The sequence below is a fragment of the Strongylocentrotus purpuratus genome, unplaced genomic scaffold (genome assembly GCF_000002235.5).
Source record: "Strongylocentrotus purpuratus isolate Spur 01 unplaced genomic scaffold, Spur_5.0 spur5_scaffold_16, whole genome shotgun sequence".
Taxonomy (NCBI): Eukaryota; Metazoa; Echinodermata; class Echinoidea; order Camarodonta; family Strongylocentrotidae; genus Strongylocentrotus; species Strongylocentrotus purpuratus.
Genome location: NW_022145601.1, coordinates 13,002,679 through 13,027,955, shown reverse-complemented (window position 1 = coordinate 13,027,955; position 25,277 = coordinate 13,002,679). Strand labels below are relative to the sequence as shown.

The 25,277-nt window shown below is 37.9% G+C and overlaps 3 protein-coding genes across 3 annotated transcripts; 2 read left to right on the top strand and 1 right to left on the bottom strand.

Annotated features, from left to right (window-relative positions):
* Nucleotides 1-3,090: 3,090 nt before the first annotated feature.
* On the bottom strand, nt 3,091-6,377 carry LOC575449 (late histone H2A.2.1). Its single transcript, XM_775851.5, has 3 exons — nt 6,007-6,377; nt 4,156-4,358; nt 3,091-3,543 (listed from the first exon to the last, which is right to left on the bottom strand). Exons 1-3 carry the CDS (start codon nt 6,116-6,118, stop codon nt 3,454-3,456), a joined length of 405 nt encoding a protein of 134 aa, XP_780944.1. The 5' UTR covers nt 6,119-6,377; the 3' UTR covers nt 3,091-3,453.
* A 1,386-nt stretch (nt 6,378-7,763) lies between these two features.
* On the top strand, nt 7,764-10,983 carry LOC115924509 (histone H4). The gene is made up of 2 exons (XM_030986826.1): nt 7,764-8,176; nt 9,412-10,983. Exons 1-2 carry the CDS (start codon nt 7,997-7,999, stop codon nt 9,541-9,543), a joined length of 312 nt encoding a protein of 103 aa, XP_030842686.1. The 5' UTR covers nt 7,764-7,996; the 3' UTR covers nt 9,544-10,983.
* A 2,444-nt stretch (nt 10,984-13,427) lies between these two features.
* On the top strand, nt 13,428-25,057 carry LOC115918677 (xyloside xylosyltransferase 1-like). Its single transcript, XM_030986825.1, has 2 exons — nt 13,428-14,659; nt 23,370-25,057. Exons 1-2 carry the CDS (start codon nt 14,132-14,134, stop codon nt 24,042-24,044), a joined length of 1,203 nt encoding a protein of 400 aa, XP_030842685.1. The 5' UTR covers nt 13,428-14,131; the 3' UTR covers nt 24,045-25,057.
* The last annotated feature ends 220 nt before the right edge of the window (nt 25,058-25,277 follow it).

Below are 25,277 nucleotides of genomic sequence, written 5' to 3'. Positions count from 1 at the left end.
ATGCCTTGTTTTTTTTTTGCATTTGAAATGGTTTTATAAAAGTTTGGATAATAACATTATAATAAAAATAAGTTTGGAGGTCAACGTCTGGCTATTTGACCCCCCCCCCCCCCCCCCCCTCAAGGCACCGGAATGTGCAGTTCTGATCCCAGAGGGGTAGGTTGGAAAACCACTGTAGCTCGGTATAGGTCATGAATGCGGTAGAAAAATACAATATTTTACTCGGTGCATCCGACTCGTCTACGACCAGATAGATCTGATAATATCTATTACCTTTAGAAGTTACAAGAGACAATGGGTGGAAAAGGCTCTTTGAACTTTGAGGAAATTTACTTTTTTACTCCAGATTTATCTATTTTTACCAACAAAATCATCGCATTTTATGGGTGTTTCTTCTTCTCCCAAATTATTTGACAAGGAAAATAAAAGGTCTACCCATTTTGGTGTGTTTTTTACTGGAAAAAAAAATTGGTCCTGATTGGCTTCGTTTTAGAATAAAATACACATAATCGCAGAGGGGGAGGGGAGCATCTAATGTTGTGACCCTTCTAAATCATTAGTTAGACCCGCCCCCTCCCCACCCTCCTCAGTGCAGTGATTGCCGCCTATTCAAGGAGACATGGTTCAGGGCATTCTACCGACGTTGCAAAAAAATCCTGTACAAAAAATCAAACCTGAACATGGATGTAGATCATGTAAGTGATCCAAAGCGAAATGATCAAACTTGTGCAATAGGCCATTTTCGTAATGTAACCAAATTTAATGCATAAGTCTTTGTGAAGTGCCTCAATGCAAATTATTTCATTTACCTGATAAGAATAATAGTAGTTCAATAAACAGAATTCCAACTGCATACATTAGTTGTTCCCAGGTTGGACAAAAATTATGGCTTGACCTACCTAGCAACACTTGATATATGTAGTTTGCATTCTGACTATTGAAATATCAGGTGAATGAAATAACTTGTATGGAGGTACTTCACGAAGACTTATGCATTTAATTTGGTTACATTACAAAAATGCCTTATTCATAATCATTCCTTTGGCGTTTACAGACATTGCGCTATTAGCCTGGGTGTTTGGAAATCGAGGAACGAAGACCGATAACCGGGGACCATGTGAATAAAGGAAAACACCCAAACACCCGACAATATAGACACCTGGGTGGGAACTCTTTGTTGTTTGAAGGCTAGCAAACCTTTGTGCGTGAACATGGGAAGAAACACATGGCAAGAAAATAAATATATTAAAAAATCAATCAACACGTGTTTTTTATTGTCGCTTTCAAAAGTGAGTACACATCAGGCGCGTACGCCGGGGGGGGGGGGGGGTTGACCCCCCCCCTTAACTTTTTTTTGTATGTGTGTGATTTGAAGTTTTAACCCCCCCCCCCCCCCTTGTTGTTTATTTTATTTAAAAAATGGATTTTTTGTTGTTGTTGTTATAAATCGTGGTAATGGGTGACCAAAAAAGCTGACCTTACCACCCCCCCCCCCCCCCCAACGAAACGAAATATCGATCGGCCAAATTTTCAAATTTTGGACACAAAAAAACAAAAATAAAATATGCTCTTACTTCCCTAGTGGCTGAGTAATGAGCATAGAAAGATAAGGAAATCCAGATAGGGAAATCCGGAAGTAGGCCAAACTCCGGGCCCCGAACCATGTGCTTAAACACAAGTCACTACGTGCAAATGAGAGTTGTGGTTTTTATCGAATTAGATGCCCAGTAAGTTTTTGTGCGTTTATTTTTTATTAAACTGGTTCAAACAACTAAACTACTGCCTGATAAACAATCCAAAATAGCGTATTTCTCTCAAAATACGATTCCCAAACCAGAGCTCAACATTAGCTTTAAATCAATGTGTTTCCCTTTCACAATAGCTACCCCCATTACGTTAAACTGAAACGCAGACTATCCGCATCCAACAGAAGGAAATATATCGGAATCAAAGAATAGATTAGCTAGCTCTTAGTGATGCGAATTACACATCCCTCAATTCTTAGTTCATTCGATTGTCAAAAGGCTACTCAAGAATAATGACAATTGTTGCAGCGGAAGATTTATTGATAAAACTTTATTCAACTGAAATACCACATAACACTTTTTTACCATTGTCAAACAAAATACATAACTGACCCAAATACCACAAAAAACATAAAACGCATCATAATTATGATTACTACTATTATCATTATGCACACAGCTATTTACAATAAGAAAATGGGAGTGATAATGGGAAGAAAGCTGATTTCTAATTAGATTTAAGCGTCTGAAGTACGGTTTTAAAATGTCAACTCCCGTGAACCAAAAAGATTTAAAAGGCAATACGACTATAATTTACGATGTCTACCATTTTTTCCAAAGTTTGTTTTTTGTGATTTTGATATAAAGTTGAAAATAACAAATATTTTACATGGTTTAATACAAATCTAACTAATGCATTAGAGTTTAGACATGAAAGACTCTCAGATAATAATACCACATATTCTTCTACAATTGTATTTAAAACAAAGTTTAGTGAATTTTTCTGCAAGAGTATCTTTATACCTGTGTTATTTTGATGTTTTTGAATGCATTTACTTGCTTGCATTGCATCAGTCCGGCTGCCTAAGGCTACTTTTAACCAAGCCATGCTTTCGTTAACAAAGCGCAATAAATTGTGAATATAATTTAGCCCTATAGTCAAATACTCGCTCCCACAAAGAGCTTTTGGTGACGACAGCAAACAAACCATGGGGGTGTTTCACAAAGATCCTAAGTCGAACTTAACTCCAAGTTGCACTTAAAACATTATAGAGAGCCATTTAGAGCCTTAAAAGTAAATATATTTAAAAGCGAAAATTGTATTTTAGACTTTTCATAAATTCCACATCAAGAACATGACATCTCCCATGATTAATAGAAAATATGAATGATTTGAAACAATATTTTATGCCTTTTGAATTAACTTTTACAAAATATTTTTAAAGATGCTAACGGCTTTCCATAATAGATAAGTTCAACTTAGGATCTTAGTGAAACATCACCATATGTGTATGCTCATCTTTCTTCATGAAATCACAATACGGGGAAAGGAGTAGTACGCAACGCAGTGATAGGTGTGGGGCACCGCGGACCGAAACAACGAGATGCTCGGCGTTCGAGGAGCGCGTCCTGTGAGTGTCGAGAAGAAGGCGTAAGTGTGACGAAAGGGTGCCGAGAGGGTGCCGAGAGGGTGCCGAGAGGATGATGAGAGGGTGATGAGAAAGTGGCGAATGGGTGCCGAGGGGTGACGAGGGGTGACGAGGGGTGCCGAGGGGTGGCGAGAGGGTGCCGAGAGGGTGATGAGAAAGTGGCGAATGGGTGCCGAGGGGTGCCGAGGGGTGACGAGGGGAGGCAAGGACATGTGGAGGTGACGAGCGGGTGCCGATGTGGTGCCGAGAGGGTGCAGAAAGTGTGACGATCAAGGCAGCTAGTACTCCATACTCTGTCCAGTCTGCTTTGCTGCCTTACCGCTCTTCTTTGGAAGGAGGACCGTTTGAATGTTGGGCATCACACCACCCTGAAGATAAGAAATATGACGAATAGGGATATTGGGTATATATTTCAACAATTCCTAGACAATTTTTAAAGATTCTCACTCCTTCCATGACGTAAACATGGTCAAAGCAAGGGCGAGGGACAGATATGACTACAAAATTACAAATATGATTGTTACGGAGTCAGAATCATTGAAAATATCAGTCCAGATTCAATTAAGGGTTCTAAATAACATTTATTTCCTTAATTTAGCAAGTATAGTTGTCAGAAATAGTTAGGAAATGAATGAACATAAGTTCTATGAAACATTTGATTAAATACAAGCAAATTTTCGTGGAATACAATGAGGTGTCCCGCATTTGCGCGACATAAAATTAAAAGACGTTCCTATACGTTGTCCCATTTCTGATGTGACTCCTGGCAATTCTTAACCCGAAACAAGAACAAATATAGACTGTTCCAATTTGGTTGAACAATTTTACCTTTTTTCTTTTTCAATGATATTATAATCTAATTTACTTTCAGGCAGCGACAATGATGGATTTGTCTAACTTGTAGATATACTGTGCAATCGTGTTTCATTAATTCTTAACAAATCTGAAATGACAAGAACTTATGTTCTCATGTTACATACCGATGCGATAGTGACATTATTCAGGAGTTTGTTTAGTTCTTCGTCATTTCGGATGGCCAACTGAAGATGTCTCGGGATTATTCGGGATTTCTTATTGTCCCGGGCTGCATTCCCGGCAAGCTCCAGGATTTCAGCTGAGAGATACTCCAGGATTGCAGCGAGGTACACGGCTGCACCTCCACCGATCCGTGTAGCATACTGGCCTAAATGAAAGATAGGAATAAAGTAAGTAAAGGGGTGAAATAGCATGGGAATGGGCTTAACTTTAGAATAATACCCCACCAACAGGTTTAATGTACATAAACTTCAAAGGCGTAGAGTTAGGGTTAGAGTTAGGATTAAGTTTTACTTAAAAAGCTCATTGGTGAAGCATTTGGTACCTTACTAACGTTTGGTCAACTTCAGTGGTGGGATATTCTAAAGTTGCTCCCGGGAATGATTTAATCATGATTAATCATGAATTTTTCTGATGTTCTTGCGGACCATTCTGCATTTCATAATTTTAATTTGCTAGTTTGTCCATTACATTTTGTTCCCAGCTCTATAACACGTAAAAGAAAGATAATTTTCTTGATTCTGGTACAATTAATCCTGATAGGCATTACGGACAACTTATTTAAAGAAAACGTTCCCTCAGACACTCGAGACACTTAGATAATTACTCCTTACAGTGACTCGGTAACATTGCCCCAGATTTTGAAACAAAATCCTGGATTTAGCTCATGCTGCAATCATAATTATTAAATATAAACCTTTAGGTCAGTCAGGAATCCCATGACTTTTACAAGCCGATCGCCTTTCTGATTATCAAGATATTTATGATTGGAAATCGAAATTTAAAAACTCGTTTTCCTAACGGTTTTCATAAGACTACGTTCTATTTGGGGAAATACACACACACAACATACAACATACACACACACACACAAATGAAATACACACACACAACATACAACATACACACACACACACAAATGAGTATGGTAAAACCGGTTACTCAAAGATTTTTACTTTTTTGAGGCACTTCATGATCATTTTGAAGCCTAATTTTGTTAGGGCTTCAATATTACACCATATCACAGACACTGATAACAAGTAGGGCGTAGGGCCATGCTTCTCAGATTTAAAGAAAAGGTGATATACTCCAAACAATTATCCCTAATCAAAAGACCATCTGGTTAGTCTGAAGGTAATTGGGGTACTTTGGATGGTTAATCGTCTGGGATGATAGTCCAGGCTAGCGCTGTCATCATGCAAAAAAATATTTCATCTCGATACTAAATCACTTTTTTTCTTCTACCATTCTTACATACTACATACATACTAAAGGGGATCTACAGCCTTTCCTTTAATGTAATGTGCGAATAGGAAAAGAGGGGATCTTATTATCTCGGGAAAGTTGTTAAACAAAGTTCCAACCACACCCGAATTTATAATGTGCTTTCTCTCTATATATTTTTTGTTATACATCCTCTCCCGGATCCTCTCTCCCTCTCCCTCTTCCTCTCCTTCTGGCTGTTTTATCACCAGTTTTCGATGTTTCATCGACATTTTCCTTTTTACATTCACGATACATAAAACATCAAATTAACAATCTAAATATAGGGTTTATCTTCTCCCTGTAAAAAAATATCTTTACTTTTCTGATTTCGAATTGTCAGTGATCTCTAAAATTTATTTTAAATCTCGACTCAAAATGTGTTTTCTTCCTCGTTTAAGCGAGAAAAGCGAGAAAAAATTTCACGTAATTTTCAGATCCCATATCATTTCTTATCATTTTGGAAAAGCCTTCAAACTAAACTTGTGCTTTAGGAGCGAAACAAACTTTCCTTTCACATCTAGTTTCCTTACCTTTTTTGAGATACCGATGAACTCTACCGACGGGGAACTGCAGACCAGCCCTGGAGCTGCGGGTGACTGACTTGGTTGATTTCGCCTTAGCTCCTTTCCCGCGTCCACTCATGATTCTCCAAAAATGTTTCCCGCCAAAATCAAACACAAAATACTAAGAAAAGGAGCGTTGCCTGTCTGCCTGTCTGTTCTGCGCTGGAACTTATCGCTGAATGGCAAACTTACTAGTGATGTCGGCACGGAATATGGCAAGAATTAACACAAATTGATTGTCTAAATACGTAGGAGTTGATTGGGAATAAATCAGAACATAAAATGGTTTGGGTGTGGTCGAGATATTTGAGAGAAATAGAAAAATGGCGGCAAATCCTCCGATCTTAAATCCATGGAACCGTTTACTTGCAGAGATCATGTCCAGTATTGTGTATGCACGCATCATTCTCCTCATTGTCAAATTCCGTGCTACTTGCTCAACCTTGAGCGACGTAGCAACAAGAATAATGACTAGACAGGTGTATGGAATAGCTCAACAATAATACAGGAAGCTTCGTAGTTGGAATGCTTTCTATTGTTCCTCGGTAAGAGTCTTTTCTGGTCAGGCATACAACTTGCTTTTTCAGAATCTGATGTGGCATTGTCTCGTCAAACAGATTCCTTTTTCCAGATTGAATGTTCTGTGAATACTTAATACCCAGTTCACTAACCGTTCACTAACATATTTAACATAGATAAAAGTTATTTCATTAATTTGCTATTAATGGATGAATTACAATACTTGGAATCCAGTCTGCATACATTACTTGTTACTATGTCAGACAAGCCTCGGACAAGCTTTCAGGTTGTCGAGAACAACCTTCGTTTAAACAGTATGCATACAATTTTAATATGTCAGTAAATCGGTATATAGTATGCAGTGTGAAATTTGAAAAGCGTTTTTCAGAAATTCCTACTCTTTTAGAAAACAGCATGTCAGAGTTCGTCACCGGCATGCATATTTTTCAAACGAAGGATGTCGATGACGACTATCTGAGGGTCACTTGACAAAGCGACGGTCAAGCCTATGCTTATGGGAGGGGGTATCCCAGCCATATTAACTTTACAACTTTATAGTTTTAATAGAAACTTTATTGTAATTTTTGATTTGTTATGTAAATTGTATTGTTTATGTATTTTGTCTGAAATGGTGAATAAACAAAAATCACATGAAAGGTCGATGTTGGATTCTATCAACGAAGATGTTATCATCTTTAAACCGATAGCTTTAGTTTGTCACCAGGAATATAAGAAAAATGCTACCATAAAACTGAATGCGTAATCTTATTGGTATGGTAATGTATACCGAAGAGATGCAGACCTTTCTCTTATCCCGTCTGTATTTGTGCCGAACGTTTAGAGCTCGTTGCAGGTACAAGTACATGCATTAGTTCTAAGACATTGGAAAAAATATAGATTTACAAAGGCAACTCTTGTTTGGAATGGCTTTATTAAATGCCTCGTCAAAACATTTGTTAGCAGAGTGTTTAAATGCAGCAAAACAATGGTCGATTGATGACCTAAATTCCTTGACAGAATGATGTAAATTAGAGAGAGGGATCAATGAACTCTCAATTCAAAAGAGAAGTAACACGTACACGTGTAATAAATTTAATATGTACCTAAACGGGAACAGCATCTGCCGCCGCGTGCTGCTGCTGATTAGCTAAGCTTTTTAATAGGATGTAAATTTATGCAGCGGGAAAACACTATTCAAATTTTCGGTCGATTGAGTACGCAAGATCATATTGATAATTTGAACTCACGATATCTTTACTCGTATTAGCTTTTTTTTTTTAAAGCTAGAACGACAGTATAGGCACATCATTTTGCCGAAAGCCACAATAAACAAAAACTGGAAATTACTTTATTCGTCCCTTCGTAGTAATTTTGAGAGAAAAGGTCATCGTAGCTTCGGGTTTAGCGTAAATCAAGTGAGAGCAGACGACATATCACCATGTCTGGGCGAGGAAAAGGCGGGAAAGGACTGGGGAAGGGCGGCGCCAAAAGGCACCGGAAAGTGTTGCGTGATAACATCCAGGGGATCACCAAGCCAGCAATTCGACGCCTGGCCCGGAGGGGAGGTGTCAAGAGAATCTCCGGTCTCATCTACGAGGAAACCCGTGGCGTTTTGAAGGTAAGACAGCTTCTTTGTTTTTGTTGTTTTCAAAAACAACATTTGATTTTAACCAAAAGTATTATAGAATTTAAAATGTCGTCCATGCGTACCGAAATGTTTTGATAATTGAATTACATATTTATCCGAGTGATCGACGAGTGGAAGTTATTATTCTCATTGATAGATTTAAATTGAAAGTTGGAAAATAGTATTTGTACTAATTTTGTTAGTATTTTGTCGGTTTACACTTTGTCGGTAAAAATAAATCAACAATTTTGTAAGTTAATTGAATCAGGCCCTTTTGTCAAAATCAAATGAAAATCGGTCAAATGGACAGATTATTTTAATAAGATCGACATTTCAGTCAAGCGACTTTAGTATATTATTTTACTTCTTTTACGTTTGTAAGTTGAATATCTTTCAAAAAGTTTGTCGATATAATATTTGTTGTATTTTTTAAGATCATGTCTGATAAATTTCAAAGTATTATACCGAGAGAAAAAAAACAGTACAGCTCCTAGGCTTGATTATTTTTGATTGACAATAATTCAAGATAATTTTTTTGAACAATGCTAAAAATGTACTTGAATCCTCATGTGGATTGCAATTCTGCAAATAGTTCGATGAATATATGCTAAGAGCTTTGTTCTGTAATGAATGAGGCCAACACTACTACCCGTTGTTGCTTTTTCCTCTTTCATCTCAAGTAAATTCTGTCACACATCAACCCCATCCCCTATTTATCATTTCCCGCCCCCTCTTCTATGTGTGTCTCTCTCTCTGTGTCTGTATGTCTGTCTGTCTGTCCCTGTCTGTCTATCTCTCCGCCTCTCTCCCTCCGCCTCTCTCCCTCCGCCTCTCTCCGCCTCTCTCCGCCTCTCTCCCTCTCTCTCCCTCCGCCTCTCTCCCTCCGCCTCTCTCCCTCCGCCTCTCTCCCTCCGCCTCTCTCCGCCTCTCTCCCTCCACCTCTCTCCCTCCACCTCTCTCCCTCCGCCTCTCTCCCTCTGCCTCTCTCCGCCTCTCTCCCTCCACCTCTCTCCCTCCACCTCTCTCCCTTCGCCTCTCTCTCTTTCTCCCTGTTTGTGTGTCTCTCTCTCTGTTATTGTTGTTATTTAGGTTTATAGGCGTTTATCATTAAGGAGTGAGTATTTACGCCTGCCTGTTTTGATGTTTTTCTTTTCAAATTAGATTTACTTTTTTGAATATATAGATTTGGATAAATTGGAATTTAACACTTTTTGTCTTTCTTCCAGGTTTTCCTCGAGAACGTTATCAGAGATGCTGTAACCTACTGCGAGCATGCCAAACGCAAAACAGTCACTGCGATGGATGTAGTTTACGCCCTCAAGCGACAAGGACGGACTCTCTATGGCTTTGGCGGATAGGTGGTTCGGGCGAATAGGGGGAAATCCATTCTCGACATCGTCATAGCAACGAGAATGCGTCCGTAGCAACGTTGCTGTATGGTCAAGGACTGAAATCTAAGATCTGTTTTTGACAGCCTGTCGACATAATCGCATTTTCTCCCCTGATACTCCCACCATGCTTCTGCAAATGATACAGTTATACCCGTGATATTTCATTTTTCATTTTCATTTATTTTCATATTTCTCATGTTACATATACATTTCAAAATATTAATTTTTTTTCTTCAATAATACATAATAAATAACATAAAAATAAGAAGTCAATATATAGTTCTGATTTAACATAGAAATATGATGGGACCTGTATCTAAGCAAGCTTGTAAAGTTGTAGGCCCCGGTGAAATAATTTGTGGGGATTAATGGAGGACGGATATAAATACAAGTGATATGTTGCCATTGTGTTGTATAGTATGGCTTCATTTAGAGACTATACAGACTAATCTGAATTTGCCAACAAGTTATTTCTTGAACAGAATTGGTTTTCCGTATTTATTTATACAGTAAGGCATTATTGTATCATCCGATTTACTTTATGTTTTCCTTTATGATTTGATTAAAATAAATGTCTTTTGTACCTATGTTACACTGATTATCAACATTTGAATATTATACTCAAAACGTTGTACTTTTATATATAATATGTATCATACAAAATTATTGTAATAGGCCATTTTCGTAATGTGATCAAATTTAATGGATAAATCTTGGTTAAGTGCCTCGTTACAAATTATTTCATTCGATTAATTAATCGAAGTTGAATGCACTCTGCACTCTTTGTTCAGAAGTTATGTTTTATTACATATTACTTCCTTTTCACAACCATGTCTACCTCACTTATTTAATATTGTAGAATAGTTAGTTTGGTGTTTGTTTGTTTCAGTGTTTAATTTGATTTGTCATCGTTGATTATTGTTTGGATTCTAAATCTGGTATCCTGTTACTAAACGCATTTTTCGTTGACAACACATTTAGCCCCGGATTGTATGTGTAATTTCTTTGTTTGTTTAGTGTTTAAGGGTCTTATTCGTTCTGCAGATGAACACTGTAGACAACCATGATTTACAATTTGTATGAATTGTTGTTATTGTGGTTTGATTTTGTATTATTTAATTTAATTTAATACACATCTTCTATTCATCCCACGAGCTATAATTCGTTCTGATCTAATAGTACCTACACCGACTTAAAAAATAATAAGGTATCAAATACTTGCTTCATAATTTGTAAGATATTGGAATTATTCTTGAAATGTTTTAATATGTCATTTCAATAAATCGTAGAGAAGTAAAACTTGCAGGCGTATTCTATGTTATGTCATTTTCATATCTAATCGTGTAACAAACGATATTAGATCTGTAAAGCTGATTGCATTTTCACAACTTGTGTGTTTAAGATTTTTACGGTCGTTTCTTGTGTATTTCTCTGTTTGCAAGGTGTACGCTGTAAGGAGTGTGAGATATCAGTGTTAGCTTTCGCTTCGTCTTTCTCTGCATGTTGCTATGACAATCTCTCTCTCTCTCTCTCTCTCTCTTTCTCTCTTCTCTGTCTGAATGCCTTTCCTTCTCTGCCCCTGGTCGTTGTGATAAATGCTACCTCCTTTATGCCTCATTTTCTTTTTAATCCTTCTATGCATCTCTCCATCACCTTCTCTCACTCGCTCTGACTATGTATGTATGTCTCTCTCTCTCTCTCTCTCTCTTCTATGTGTTTCTTCATTTCCTCCTCTGCCCCTAGAGCCTCTCTTATAATACTATCTCTTTTATCTGACTCACTTTCTTTTCAATCCGTCTCTGTATCTCTCTATCCTCTTCACTCAATCTCTCTCTGTCTCTCTCTATCTTCTCTTCTCTTCTCTATATGTGTCTTCATTTCCTACTCTGCCCCTGCACTTTTTAATAAATGCTACCCCCTAATATCTGCCTCATTTTATTTTCAATTCATCTCTGTATCTCTTCATCACCTTCTCTCGATCTCTCTCTGACCGACTATATAAATATATTTGTCTCTATTTTCCTCTGCTTCTCTCCCTCTCTGCCACACACACACACACAACCACCCTCACACACGATTTGTACATCAAATATACATGTAGAATTTACGTTTACTTTCTTTCTTTGTTTATGCTTTCGTGTTTTTCTTTTGATTTGTTTATGTTTTTGTTCCCGTTTTCAATTCAGTGAGTCAGTTGGTACAAAACGATGCGTAATTATAGTTGCCTAATTAATTTAGAAATCAAAATAATTCCAATATGGACTCGAGCGTTCATTTTACATGTATAGACCATCCATGAAGATGGATTAATGCCCCTCTGTATACCAATACCAATATGTTCACAATGCTTCATAATTCTATATAATTTCGAAATATGCATAATGCACAATATTATGTAGCGATATACAGAGGTAAAAAGATCTATCGATTTTGAAATGATTATGGTGGTGGTGGTTATGATGATAACATGACTTTGATATGATAATAATATAAAAATAATATTGATATTACAATAATAAAGAAATTAAGTAATGATAGCCCGGTAAAGTTGATGAAAGTGGTGTTCATTAAATAAATATGATAGTGATTATTATATTAATAATAGTAGTAACGATATGGATGACTGTTTCTACACGCGGAAAAAAATGGATTGTGGAAGTACATTTACTAGCTCCTTGGGCACAAAAAAAGGATCTTCGTGAGGGGTAGATTTCACACGGTTCTACAATGTCCTAGCTTTAAGTTATGAAGATAATTATTGGCGTTATGGTTTCATGAAGTCATGAATGAAACTGCCTTGGCCTCATAGTCTCTTTAAGTTTGAAAAAAAAACCAAAGCGAGGGTTAATTAATAATGAGCCGTGATCCTTGTTTATTTACGGCAAAATGGGTGCCGTTTCTATATACCGTATAGCTAATCTTGAGCTCTGGTATGGGAATCGTAATGTTGAGAGAACATGGCTTTGAATCATTGTGGATTGTTTATTCTGCAGTAGATTGATTGTTTGAACTAGAAAAATAAACACAGACTCACAAAAGCTTGCTGGGAATCATCTTTCATAAAAACCACAACTCTCATTTGCACGTAGTGATCCGTGTAAAGCACAAGTCATGGTGTCACGCCTACGTACCTGGATTTCCTTATCGTTCTATGCTCATTGCTCAGCCCCTATACATTTTCAACCAAAATCGTTCGGCAAATGTCATTTATTTGTAATCTTGAACATTCATTGTAAGTTTTATTGGATTCTGTGAGAATTTATTTTCTGTCATCAGAACTGAAGCTTATCTTTAACACTGATTTTCATATTAAAAGGGGTAGAATTGCGTTAAAATCCTGTTTTCTGCAATATTGGGGCTTATTTTGAGAGCCTGATGCAGTCGTGTGTTATTCCTTCATAATCATAATAAGAGTTGATACTTGATCTATACAGATCAGCAGGACAATCAGTTGTTCCTTAATAACCTATTATGCCACAATCGTCGATCTCTTCAATGTTCTATAAATAAATGTATACAACTTTGAGGATCAATGTAAGGAAAAATCTCATTGTAATTACCTTATACAAACCATTTAAGAGACCATGAATAAAAGCGATCAATAAACCCATCGCATTAACCAACCTGCCCCTTTTAAAAGAATTTTCCTTACCTTTTTGTTCGAAAGAGCGGGTGGCTATAAGATTAAAAGAGTACAACAGATCGATGACAATAAAACTTGATTAAACAGACAAAACCTATACTTTCTTTTTGTGTTTCCACAAGGTGAATGCGTGTCTTATTTGCTAAGTGCGGCAGATCTGACGTCACACCAATCAGATGGCCATTCACTAATTACCGCAAAGACTGGAAGATGTTAGCTCAAGGCATGCAAGGTAAAGCGTGTCGGGTCACACATACACAAGTATATTATTCGCTCGTATCTCAGGCAAACAATCATTGTCGTCAACCAGCCAGGCACACAATCACCTGCGAGGTTTATCTCTGTCAGAGTCTGTCTCGATAAACAGCTAATAGCACATAAGTGAGTGTGTTTTTCAGTGCGCGCGCGCGGCGGCGCTGAATATTAGTGAACCTTGGATCTAGATGACCATTTTACAAGATGACCAGTTAGTCTTCATTTATTGACCACCCGAGTGTCCCGACCATCATTTCTTCCAGGAACGTTTCGATTTCTCGCAACAAAAGGAGATGGTTGCATGACGTACGCTCTTCTCACATGTTGTAGACTGACCTCAATGAGAGTGGAGTTTTGTCGAAGCGCAATAAAAGACTTGACAAGATAATTGCGGTAATTGCGGTCTATTTCGCTCCTTTATTACATCGCCGTCGCTACAATAGCTATAGGCCTACTAACTTTCTTTTCATAATGTCGCGTTGACCAATGCGTATCGCATGTTGGAAGAAAAATTAAAAGATCTCTTTATCGGAAAGGATTTTTATCAGTCACGCATTTGTCGTAGCGAACTTCAAGGGGAAGACAATTGAACCTCCCCATCGACTCTCAAAGAATCTATCATCACTTCGAACTGTTAAATATTTGATTTCCTCGAAGATGTTGTGTTTCACGAGAAGAACCTCGGATCCTCTACCCCTAGTCCGACCCAAGTCACTGACCAAGTATCAACATATCACCTGGATAACTTGGTCCCTCCTCCGACCCGTCCTCGTCATCATCGGTTGTTTCTGGATTGGTTACCTGACCGCCATCGTGGGGCCCATGCTCCATGCCAGTCAGGACGCCAGCACGCGGCATCGCGTCAGCCGCTTTGCAGACTACCTCAACCTGCCCGCCAAAATTTTCGACAACAACAAAAGCGCGCCGGATGGGATCCTGCGGAGGTCGATCTCCTCGCCGCCGAGTGACGACCCGGGACGATTCCGCTACGTGTTGATCCCCCTCACGAGCGTAGAGACCATGTCGTACCACAAGAAACGGTTTGAGGTGTGCATGAAGTCGATCCTAGAGAAGTCGTCTATTCCTTTGTTTTTCTTCTTTGTGGTTGACGAGCCAAGTAGGCTCTATCTGGAAGAGACGATGACGATGTTCAGCAGGAAGTACAGGTCAAAAGTAGAGATACAGGTAGGCCATTACCACTATTTCTTATAAAGTTACAACTCGATCGGAACGACTTTCGAAAAATCAAACTATAACACCCCATCACCCGTTGAAATTTGCCAACATTATAACGACCATTTACGCAGCCTGGAGATGATTTCTATCGGGGCAGTTCCATAGGGTTTTTATATTGCTCAGCTCTTGGTGTGATTTTTTGAAAATATTTGCGATTGTGTTTAATTTTAAATCTATATATCCCCCCCCCCCCCCCTCCCCTCCCCCTATACGCTATTACGCTTGCTAGGTACATTCTTATCTTATCTTGTGTCCTGATCATTATCAAAAAGTGATGTTTTATATTTTTGTACCTTTGTGGCATTTTCCTGATTTCCTTTTTACTTTTCTTGTAATCATCGTTAATATTGTGCTCCCGGAATACCCAACATTATATTGCCTATCATTATAATGATCCGAGGTCCCCAGTTTTCTTTTCTGGCAGTCAATATATATTTTGAATGGATTCACCAAAAGGTGCATCTGGTAAATATAGAAAATAAAGTCTCACAGAATCCAACGAAACCTGCACTGAATTTTCAAGATTACATGACATTTGCTTCACAATTTTGGTAGAAAATGGATATTGGCTGCTTAAACACAGGTCATCATGTGCAAACGAGTGAGTTGTAGTTTTTATTGAAGATGATTTCCAGTAAGTATTTATTTCACTTGTTCAAACAACCAATCTACTGCAGGATAAACAATCCAGAATAAATCATAGCAATTTTCTCTCAAAATGCGATTCCCATATACCAGAGCTCCAGATTAGCTTTAAAGATGAAGTTATATGGTTTTGACCTTCATACCATAATACCCAATTTTATGCAACTACAAAATATACAATCCAGAAAAGCAAGACAGAGAGGTGCCCACCAGCATTATTCATTCTCTTTATCGCAGAAAAAAGGTTTCTCTATACAGTGCGTTCCGGAAAAAAACAAAACCGAGAGTTATCGATGTTTTATCATAACTTAATCACAATTATAATTAATAAATGACAAATATTTGCAAAGCTTAGATCCTCCTTTTTCATTTGTTGCAACTCATAATGATGAATATTTCACGCATGAGTGATTAAAAACAATTTGAAGAAAGTGTACCTAAAAAGTCATTTGGCGAACGGTATCTGAATTATCAAAGAAAAAATATCACATTTCTAGAAAGTTCATTTTCTGCCCTTTTCATTTGACACCTCAATCAGGATAAATGAGCCAGGAATAACAAAGTTCTGTTTGTTTAAAGCAATGCTTGCATGTCCATAATTGTATTAAACGAATTCGTTTTCACTGGCTGCCTGCCTATGCAACTTACAAAGAAGACGAAAGACTTCATATAAGCTGATCGTCAATATACAGTAAATGGAAATTGCCTTACAGACCATTTAAGACGAATATAAGCGATCAATAAACCCATCGCATTCTTTTCTTCGCTTTTGTTCGAAAGAGCGGGTCATAAGGCCATGAAGTAAAAGAGTACAACAGATCGATGACATTAATTCTTGTCATTGTTTGATGCCAAGATGTATTAGTTTCCATTCTTTTCCAATTGTAGAGTCGGTTTCTTGCCTTTTATATTCTTTATTTCGTTATTGATTTAGGTATTCATCATCAGTGTGTTTTTTATATTTAACGTCCTCTTTTTATCTCTATTATCCTCTTTTTGTTGATTTCTTTAAAAATAATTTTCATTCCCTTGTCATGCAGAAATACCTTAATAATTTTGATATGGACCCGAGTCGAACTTGAAATGTATTACCCAACAATGAACACATCGCAATAGGCATAACATCATCTTATTTATACGAATCGTTTAAGCTGTGGGCGCCATTATGCTACATGTATTATCATCGCACATGTTTTAGCAGAGCTATTATGAAAAAACGATGGTCATACTAGTCTTATATTACACTCGTCTTCCTTTCAAGAGAACAGTGCAGAATAAGCACAGTGTGACCACTAGAGAAAACGTTGCCGGAGGAGGCTCGGACCTGTTTTAATCAAAATTATTTAAAGCCCTTACCGTGGATTTTCAAGCCCTCAAAATGTAACAGGCCTATCTAAAATATATCTGTAGCAGCAAGATATGGTGATGAAAGTACGTGCAAAATTTTGGATCAAAAGACTCTCTGTTTTTCTCTCTATTATTGAAAATTGAAGCCCTCATTTTTACACAAGAAATGGGGTGAGTAAAATACTGTCAGTTGCAAAATTCATGCATGTACTTTGCTGATAATAGATATTTTGCCGCCATACTTTAAGGAAAGTTTTCAATTATGTTTTTGGGGTTTAAAAAAAAAATCTTTTTACAAGTGTTGACTCTCTTCGCCGTGCAAGGCGTTTTCAATATTACTTTGACATATAGAAATATTGTTTAAAATTACCAATAAGAAACAGAATCTCACTCTTGCCTTAACATGAACGTCATCCCTAGATCTAGGTATCAATTATTATTGGATCATCATTTTCACGGGACTGTCAGAAGTATAATTTAATTGATGTCGGTGAAATTGTGCTTGTAGGGCGGTTTCGTGATTCGATACCCAGTTTTATTTTCATGTTTGATATGAGACTAGTCCGCTTTCAAACCCAATGAGGAAATATAAGGAAAATGCAGGTATACCAGGGATGTGATCAGATAAGGAGATAACCCTATACCTTCCTCCTTCGAAACTGTGATTGGAAACAACGAAAATCTGAGAGTTGCATCTGTTCAAATTTGTTGGAAAGTAAAAGTTCGTTGAATACTGGAAACATCTCATTATTTTGTACACAGAGCGCTCAAATAAAAGGTTCAGGACAGATTAATATACAACTGATTTCAGACTAATTGCGTTTCAACACCATCTTAAAGACTTTCCAAAAATTAACCTGAGGTAATTTAAATTGCCCCTCGTCTGACCCATTGAAATGTGCACACGTTGCAGTGCTGTATTACGTAACTCGAACATTATTTGTTATGATTCCAAGAAAGTCGTTGTTATCGTGATTTTAATGGATACTGATTGAGGAATACAGAACAATACCACGTGGCGCTTTAAACCAACCAAACCAAGTTTGCGTTTGATATCCAGCATAATGTTAACGGGTTATGCAATCGTAATAAACTTTCACGACTTTTACGACTGATGCCAAAAGTACCTGCCACTTTGAAACACTATTCGGCTTATTTGATTATGTTGATTCAGAAGAGTAGATAAAATTATTGCTGGTCAAGGATGCAGTATATATAACAATGCCTTGACAAATGTACTCCGATAATTACGTAAAGGTAATACAAAATTATATTACTTCAGTGAAGTCTAAATATACCCGCATTTTTGGCGTGTTCGATTCAGGAAAGAAGATAAAAGTTTGAAGAAAGGAGATAAAAGTTTGAGGAAAGAAGATACAAGTTTGAGGAAAGAAGATAAAAGTTTAAGGAAAGGGTTACTCTAATCTTTTGTAAGGAAATACCATGTACATTATAGAGTCGTACTGTCGTTGTGGTCCAGATACGTCTCTGATACGTCTCTGGACGGCGAGCCACAAGATACGGGGTTCGAATCCCTGCCACAACAATTATAGTCCTTTGGCAAGACGTTAATCTACATTTGCCTCACTCCACCCAGGTTAGGTAAATGGGTACCTGGTAGGAGTGTCCCTTACAATCCACTGTGCTCTGTTAACGGCTGCCGGAGCTAAAGTTATAGGGTAATGATTTCCAAAGCTATTTGGAAGCGCATATAGGGACGTTGTATCATAACTGTTTGGAAGCGCATAGGGACCTTATGTTATGCGCTATACAAGAACGCATTATTAGTAAAAAAAAATGAAGGTATAATTGTCCTTTTCTAATCGGATTACCTATTTCATTGGCCTTACTACGATGACTACGTTTCATTTTCATTAGGGCTATTTGATTTGGTTGGTTGAACACAATCGCGAAGACTTTCAAGAAATCATATCAATTAATGGCGATTTGAATACAAAGTCATTATTGCATTGCCTACACAAGTAGAAATTGGTATCGGATAAAGTAATAACTAATATGCCATTGTCATGATTTCAATTGCAAAGGAACAAGGCTACTGAAGTTGCATAATTTTTTTTTGTGCTTGTTGAAAGTCTTTCTGGTTATGTTGACTGTAATTGAAAATAATTATAGCAATGAATTACACCAGTTCTGAATCGATTTTTTTTTTTTTGGCAATTAAGCACACAACAGGGGACATCTGGGAAATGAAACTGGAAGCGAGTTCTCACACTATTGCGTCTCTTCGGAGCATGTCTTGCTAAAGTTTCTTTTTACGAATAATCTATCACAGTATATAGAGAATGACAGATTCCAATGGAAGGCTATTACAAATGCTCAATTTACTATTTAGTTCATTATTTGCACAAACAGACCGAGATACCAATCTTGTTTTGTTTTCTTCAACTGATATAAATCAGATTATGATGCGTACACAATTATTAAGGCGCATAGGTATGCTAACAATTACCAAAATAGAAAAGAAATTATATAAATCAGGTTATGATGAATATAAAATATTGCATTGAGTTGCATTGGCTAAAAAAAAGGGGTTTAATTACCAAAAAAATAGAAAGGACTTTTTAACGTCCGTCCAATTGAATATATTCATTTCATCATCTAAGAGAAAGTCGAAATTTGTTATTTCATTGCAGTGGATTGATCTAAAGTAAATCAGAGCTTTATGAGAATAACTATGGTTAGAAGTATACTAGAATTGTTACTACACATTTCGTTTATTTATGGTAGTTTTTACCGTGGAATTCATGGGGCGGGAGGGGGAGGTTCTGATTCTTAAGAAAAAAAGTGCTCAACATTATTTACCGTGGAATCGATGGGGCGGGAGGGGGCGGTTCTGACTCTTAAGAAAAAAAGTGCTCAACATTATTTACCGTGGAATTGATGGGGCGGGAGGGGGCGGTTCTGACTCTTAAGAAAAAAATGCTCAACATTCCTAGCGGAGTATATCGGGACTCGCAGGAATAAATCTAACAAGTTAAAGGAACAACAAATGGAAAGCAAATATAATTTTCTTGTATTCTTCCGAGGACGCTGGTATGCATACATCTGTACTATTTACCCTAAGGCCTACATTTTTAAGTAAACTCAGCATTCATTACAATTCAGTCCACGAAAGGATGAGACCCTGAGGTACAACAACAGTTGTCTAACAAGTGTTGGCTTTTTCAAAAGGGTTTGGTGGCATCGGGGCGTTTGCTAATGACGTCTTTTGAGAAAAAAATTGATTTCTATCTCTGCCCGCTGCAAAAACCGAATTGGGGGGCTGATGGGTTGTTCAGTATTTCAAGTGCTAATCTGTATACCTATTGACATCTTGTAAGAATGGGACCTGTTTCTTGCGGGTAAATATTTTCATTGTATAGCCCCTTTGAAGTGGGATTTCACCGAGGTGCTTCTGTTTGAGAAGCAGGCCCGGAAATACGGAAAAGGGATTAACATACAGGGCTTCGGATTGTAATAAGACGCGCTCCGGTGATCTAATTTCTCATTTTTACCAGGTCCTCTTGTTTTTCTTGTCATTTTCTCCCGCTTCTACTCCTATTTTATTATTTTCCTCCCTTGCATCTATTTTTGTCTAGCTAGTTTTCTTTCGTTCCTCTCCGTTAAGCTTCATCGATCTTCATCTCTTTGTTTGCTTGCTCTTTTTCCCTCCTTCATTAAAATCGTTTATCTTTTCACTCGGCTACTTTCTCAATTAATAGTCACAATGGTTATCGTCTGTATTCTATGGTACCAGATACGGATGTCCACCATTATAGATATTTGTATTCAGACACAGTCTGTATCACAATTCCTAAAGCCTTGAGCAGAGCAGGGAGGTGATGAATATGACTGACAAAGAAAGCGGACAAAATATACAATTCCTCAGGTAGAAAAAGGAACATCCCTTCACTGCTATTATGTAAAAATGTGTAGAACAGGTGTCACATGCATATTCACCTTTTTACATAATAGCAGTGAAGGGATGTTCCTTTGTCTACCTGAGGAACTGTATATTTTGTCCGCTTTCTTTGTCTGTCATGTTCATAGTGTAAAGTACAAAGCATAATGCCCCCTCCCCTGGTCTCATGATGCATACACTGTTACGCACATCGACTGACAATGGGGATGTGTCTGCAACCCCCCCCCCCTCACTCCGGAGTCGGAGGGACCGCATGCGTGTTCCCAAAATCTCAGGTAAAGGGGTACTTTTTCGGCCCGCACCGGCGATAGGCGGGTGCTTACAAACTAAAACCTCGTAAGCTGGATATACTGTAATTTCGCAAAAGCTTCGGATAATTTTTCCTGTCGTAACGCCCTTAGTATAGAAGTCTCTAATAAACAAGTCTGGTCACATAGAATTTGAATACATTGGTGAACTGGTCTGTTCTGCTCTTTAATTCCCACCCCCCCCCCCCCCATAACCTTTACAAGCTGCGCATTACCACCAGTGGCATATCGTAGGACCAGCCATTAAGGGGGCACGGAGTAACAGCATGGGGTAGGGGGCACCGGCACCATATTGGGTTGATAGAATATGAATTTGCAAGGCCACCGACCAGAGGGAGAATACGGAAAGGGGGTCATTTCATCTTTCATGTTCCATTTTCCTCTTGCTCTTTCGTTCTAGTTGTCTCTTCTCTTTTTATTCTTTCCTCCATTCGAGGGGAGTAGGAGGCTTGTGCCCTCCTACTCCCCTGTAGCAGCTCCATTCGCCATTGGCAACATTATGGACAGTCAACAATAAGCGCATTGAAAGTCGTTGCTGTTTTCATTGTTGACTTTTGTATTGTTTTCTTTTCTTTCGTTCTTTCGTTCTTTCTTTCTTTCTTTCTTTTCATTTGTTTTAATGGTGATAGTTTACATAATACATGTCGTTAAGTTGCCAATGTAGACCCTGGTTATGAAAAGGGACTTTTAGATTTGGACGACGACACAGCGGACTGCTATACGTGTGACGTCCTTATAAGGCACTGTGATGTCCTTTTAAGGCACTACCAGTGCCTTATAAGGACGTCACACGTAGCAGTCTACTATGTCGTCGTGCAAATCTAAAAGTCCGTAATAGTGATCATGAAAGCATGTCGTCTGTCCAAATTAATGGGAACTCTTCAATTTGCACGTCGACATAGCGGACTGCTATACGTGTGACGTCCTTATAAGGCACTGTGATGTCCTTATAATGCACTGCCAGTGCCTTATAAGGACGTCACACGTAGCAGTCTACTATGTCGTCGTGCAAATCTAAAAGTCCCTAATAGTGATCATGAAAGCATGTCGTCTGTACAAATTAATGGCAACTTTTCCATTTGCACGTCGACATAGTGGACTGCTACGTGTGACGTCCTTATAAGGCACTGTGATGTCGTTTACTGGCAGTGCCTTATAAGGACGTCTCACGTAGCAGTTCACTATGTCGACGTGCAAACGGAAAAGTCCCTAATGCCATCTATCCGTCAAGTCATCAAATCTATTCGAAATTAGTATCTAAAGAAACCCGCTTCTTGACACCTCTTATTGTGCAAAAATCGAACAATTACACCTGTATTTTGAACATTCTCTAATGCTCATTCATGCTGGGTTTTCAATCTGTTGGACATACCAAGCAAACATGACATCATTCTTTTTCCGAGCTTGCAAAAATTAATCCTGCACAGAATGGACGATTTAATCCGATTGTGGTCCTTTGACCTCGTAAGCTATACCCCCAATTATCTAGATATATAGCTTATAAAAAACTACGACTGAAATTTGTTACTACTTTGGTGAAAATCATAAAAGAATCTATACGGATTAAATCCAAGCTGCCGTCAAATCTGTTTTGAATTTTTACGAAATCTGTTTCTATACTTAGAACTGTCATTGTGCAAAGTATATAACGCCGGTTTATTCTGTAGTTTGGCCTTAACTCAGATTACTCTGAATGAAGCCAATATATCTTTTGCTCAGAAAGCTTAATCTTACACTGCAATTTCGTTGTGTAACGACTTTACACAACAGTTGGGTGGTTCACTCCTAATACACAGGGGTTATGAAGTACCTCAAAAAAGAAATAATATTTGAGTAACCAGTTTTAACTCACTCATGTTCCCCAATAGACTGTAGTGTTTTCAAAAAATGTTAGGAAAACGAAAAATGAAATTTCGATTTCCAATCATAATTATCTTGGTAACCACACAGGCGATCGGCTCGTAAAAGTCATGGGGTTCCTGACTGACCTGAAGGTTTATAATTATCATTGTAGCATGAGCTAAATCCAGGATTTTGTTTTAGAATCTGAGACCAAGATCCCGATCCCTTTAAAATGTTAGGGTGTGCTTTTTTTCTCCTCCGTCGGTTAGTTTTTTTTTCTTTTCTTATCCTTGAATTTTTGTCTTATTCCCCCCCCCCCCCTTTTTTTTAAACGTATGCTTGAACAATGGAACCATACGTTGGATAACATTACGTGAAGAGAAAGTTTCTCATCTCCTTTCAAACCCAGCAGTCCTTTTGATGACATTCCGCATGTTAAACGAATCGCAAACGTCAATATTAAATTTTATTAAGTTCATAAGGAAATCATTAATTTACTTTCATGTGAATTGTTCAACGTTTCAATTATCTCAACTTCAATAAAAAGTGTAAATACTATATTTTCTTCTTTTCGTCTTTGTTTCATTTTATGCAGTATACCTTTTTGGACCAGGAGACAATCGCCAAGAAACTTGCCTCATCTGTATCGGTTGTCCAACAGATCGTCAGCGGCAATACCCAGGGTTACTACAACCAATCCATCTTCTTCTTATCAGTAGCCATTCATCGAGGGATCCTTCCTGACTTCGTTCACCAAATCATCATGCTGGACACCGATCTCAAATTCATCTCCGACATCAGCGGCCTTTTTGCTCATTTCGACAAGTTCCAAGGCAGCAACGTCATGGGCATTGCGCATGATCAGCAGCCGACGTACCGCGATGCGTTCAAAGCGTTCCGTGCGCGCAATCCCACTACGCGCGTGGGTTCGCCGGCCCCCGATGGATTACCGGGATTCAATAGCGGCGTTGTGCTACTGGACATTGCTCGTATGAGGAGCAGCCAACTCTACAATTACTACCTCAATCCCCCCGTGGCGGAACTAATCTCGAGAAAATATTTATTCAAGGGAAGCTTGGGCGATCAAGACTTTTATTCGCTCATTGGTAATGAAAGAGAAAATTTATTTTATGTTTTGCCTTGTTCATGGAATAGGCATCTTTGTAGAAAACTGTACGACGAGTACGCCCCTGTCTTTGATTCTTACTTCAACTGTGATGGAAAGATTCATATATACCATGCCAGCTGTAATTCCACTATGCCTGTGTGAATAACCAAGAGACTCTTTTTTAAAGTATATGATAAACATCTTGACGCCTGCAAAATAGGCAAACATTAGAGATGCAGACATTTGGTTTGTCGAATAGTACATTCCTCTTCGCTTTCTGAATCACGACCAACATGGCTTCGACAGTCGTGCATATATCAGAAGCGATTGGAGATTGGAAGTGTTTCTGAAAGGTTAGTCGGTTACTATATAGTAGCTTCTCGATTTTGCACACGAACCGCAGATTCTCCGTCCGTGTTAAGCTTGCGAAAACTCCCTACTATAATTATGTGCCGCTCGGATACTATAATTAGCTTATAGAGGTTTCACCAGCCTGTCGCGGCGTTACAACGCCTGCTTGACCGGCTTGTAATTTTAAAACTCGAACAATGCTGTTCCGGTGCTGTGTGAACCCCCAGTGTTGTTTAAAACTTCGAGGTTTCGCAAACGTGATAGTTAAAAACTACGAAGGTTTTGTGCGGACATACCTAATGAAAGTGATTTTATTTAAGTTCATTTATGTTCAAGAACAAGAAAAATTAAATTTAAAATTGTGAATAATTCATTTAGTGGATGAATATGGAATCAAGAATGAATCTTGTCGAGGACATTATTATTATAAAACAATCAAGAGATGTCACTCAGGGGAGATGTTCTTTAATTTAATTTAAGAATTATATGTCATATTCAGATATTCATTACGATAATTATTCTATGTGTTATTATTGTCATAGTTAAGAACGCATACATGCAACTGGTATTATGTGGGAACGACGTAGGCATATGATTTTGGGAATATTATTTTATACAATACAACGATTAAATGGTGCTTTGTCTTCACTATTTGGGGTCAATGGACGAATAATAGTTCAATGCATAATCTCCGAGCCTGTTTTTGATTGAGCAAGCTCGATTGGGATATAAGAATCTTCATATTTCCATTTGTGTACCGATTTTACATCCAGATAGCAACATGAATATTATATTATCGCATGCTGTATGATTTATGAGGTCTGAGTATATATTGTTCATTATATTATTTGGGTACATGTTCAAATTATCGATGATGTATTTATCAGGGACGAACTATAGTTATCATGTACAATGGTGACTTGTAATAAATGATAATATTCATACCTGCCTTGTTATAGCATTATTATTGGCTTTTGTCATAATTGGATGGTACAGTACATAATATATCTTAGTCATGAGTTCAGTAGGCCAAATCCAGTCCAA

Coding starts and splice junctions, on each gene's coding strand:
- LOC575449 (XM_775851.5), bottom strand. CDS start 6,118: ATGAGTGGACGCGGGAAAGGAGCTAAGGCGAAATCAACCAAGTCAGTC. Junction 4,359..6,006: donor TCATCGGTATCTCAAAAAAG/GTAAGGAAACTA, acceptor TCTTTCATTTAG/GCCAGTATGCTACACGGATC. Junction 3,544..4,155: donor ATAATGTCACTATCGCATCG/GTATGTAACATG, acceptor TCTTATCTTCAG/GGTGGTGTGATGCCCAACAT.
- LOC115924509 (XM_030986826.1), top strand. CDS start 7,997: ATGTCTGGGCGAGGAAAAGGCGGGAAAGGACTGGGGAAGGGCGGCGCC. Junction 8,177..9,411: donor AAACCCGTGGCGTTTTGAAG/GTAAGACAGCTT, acceptor TCTTTCTTCCAG/GTTTTCCTCGAGAACGTTAT.
- LOC115918677 (XM_030986825.1), top strand. CDS start 14,132: ATGTTGTGTTTCACGAGAAGAACCTCGGATCCTCTACCCCTAGTCCGA. Junction 14,660..23,369: donor GGTCAAAAGTAGAGATACAG/GTAGGCCATTAC, acceptor CATTTTATGCAG/TATACCTTTTTGGACCAGGA.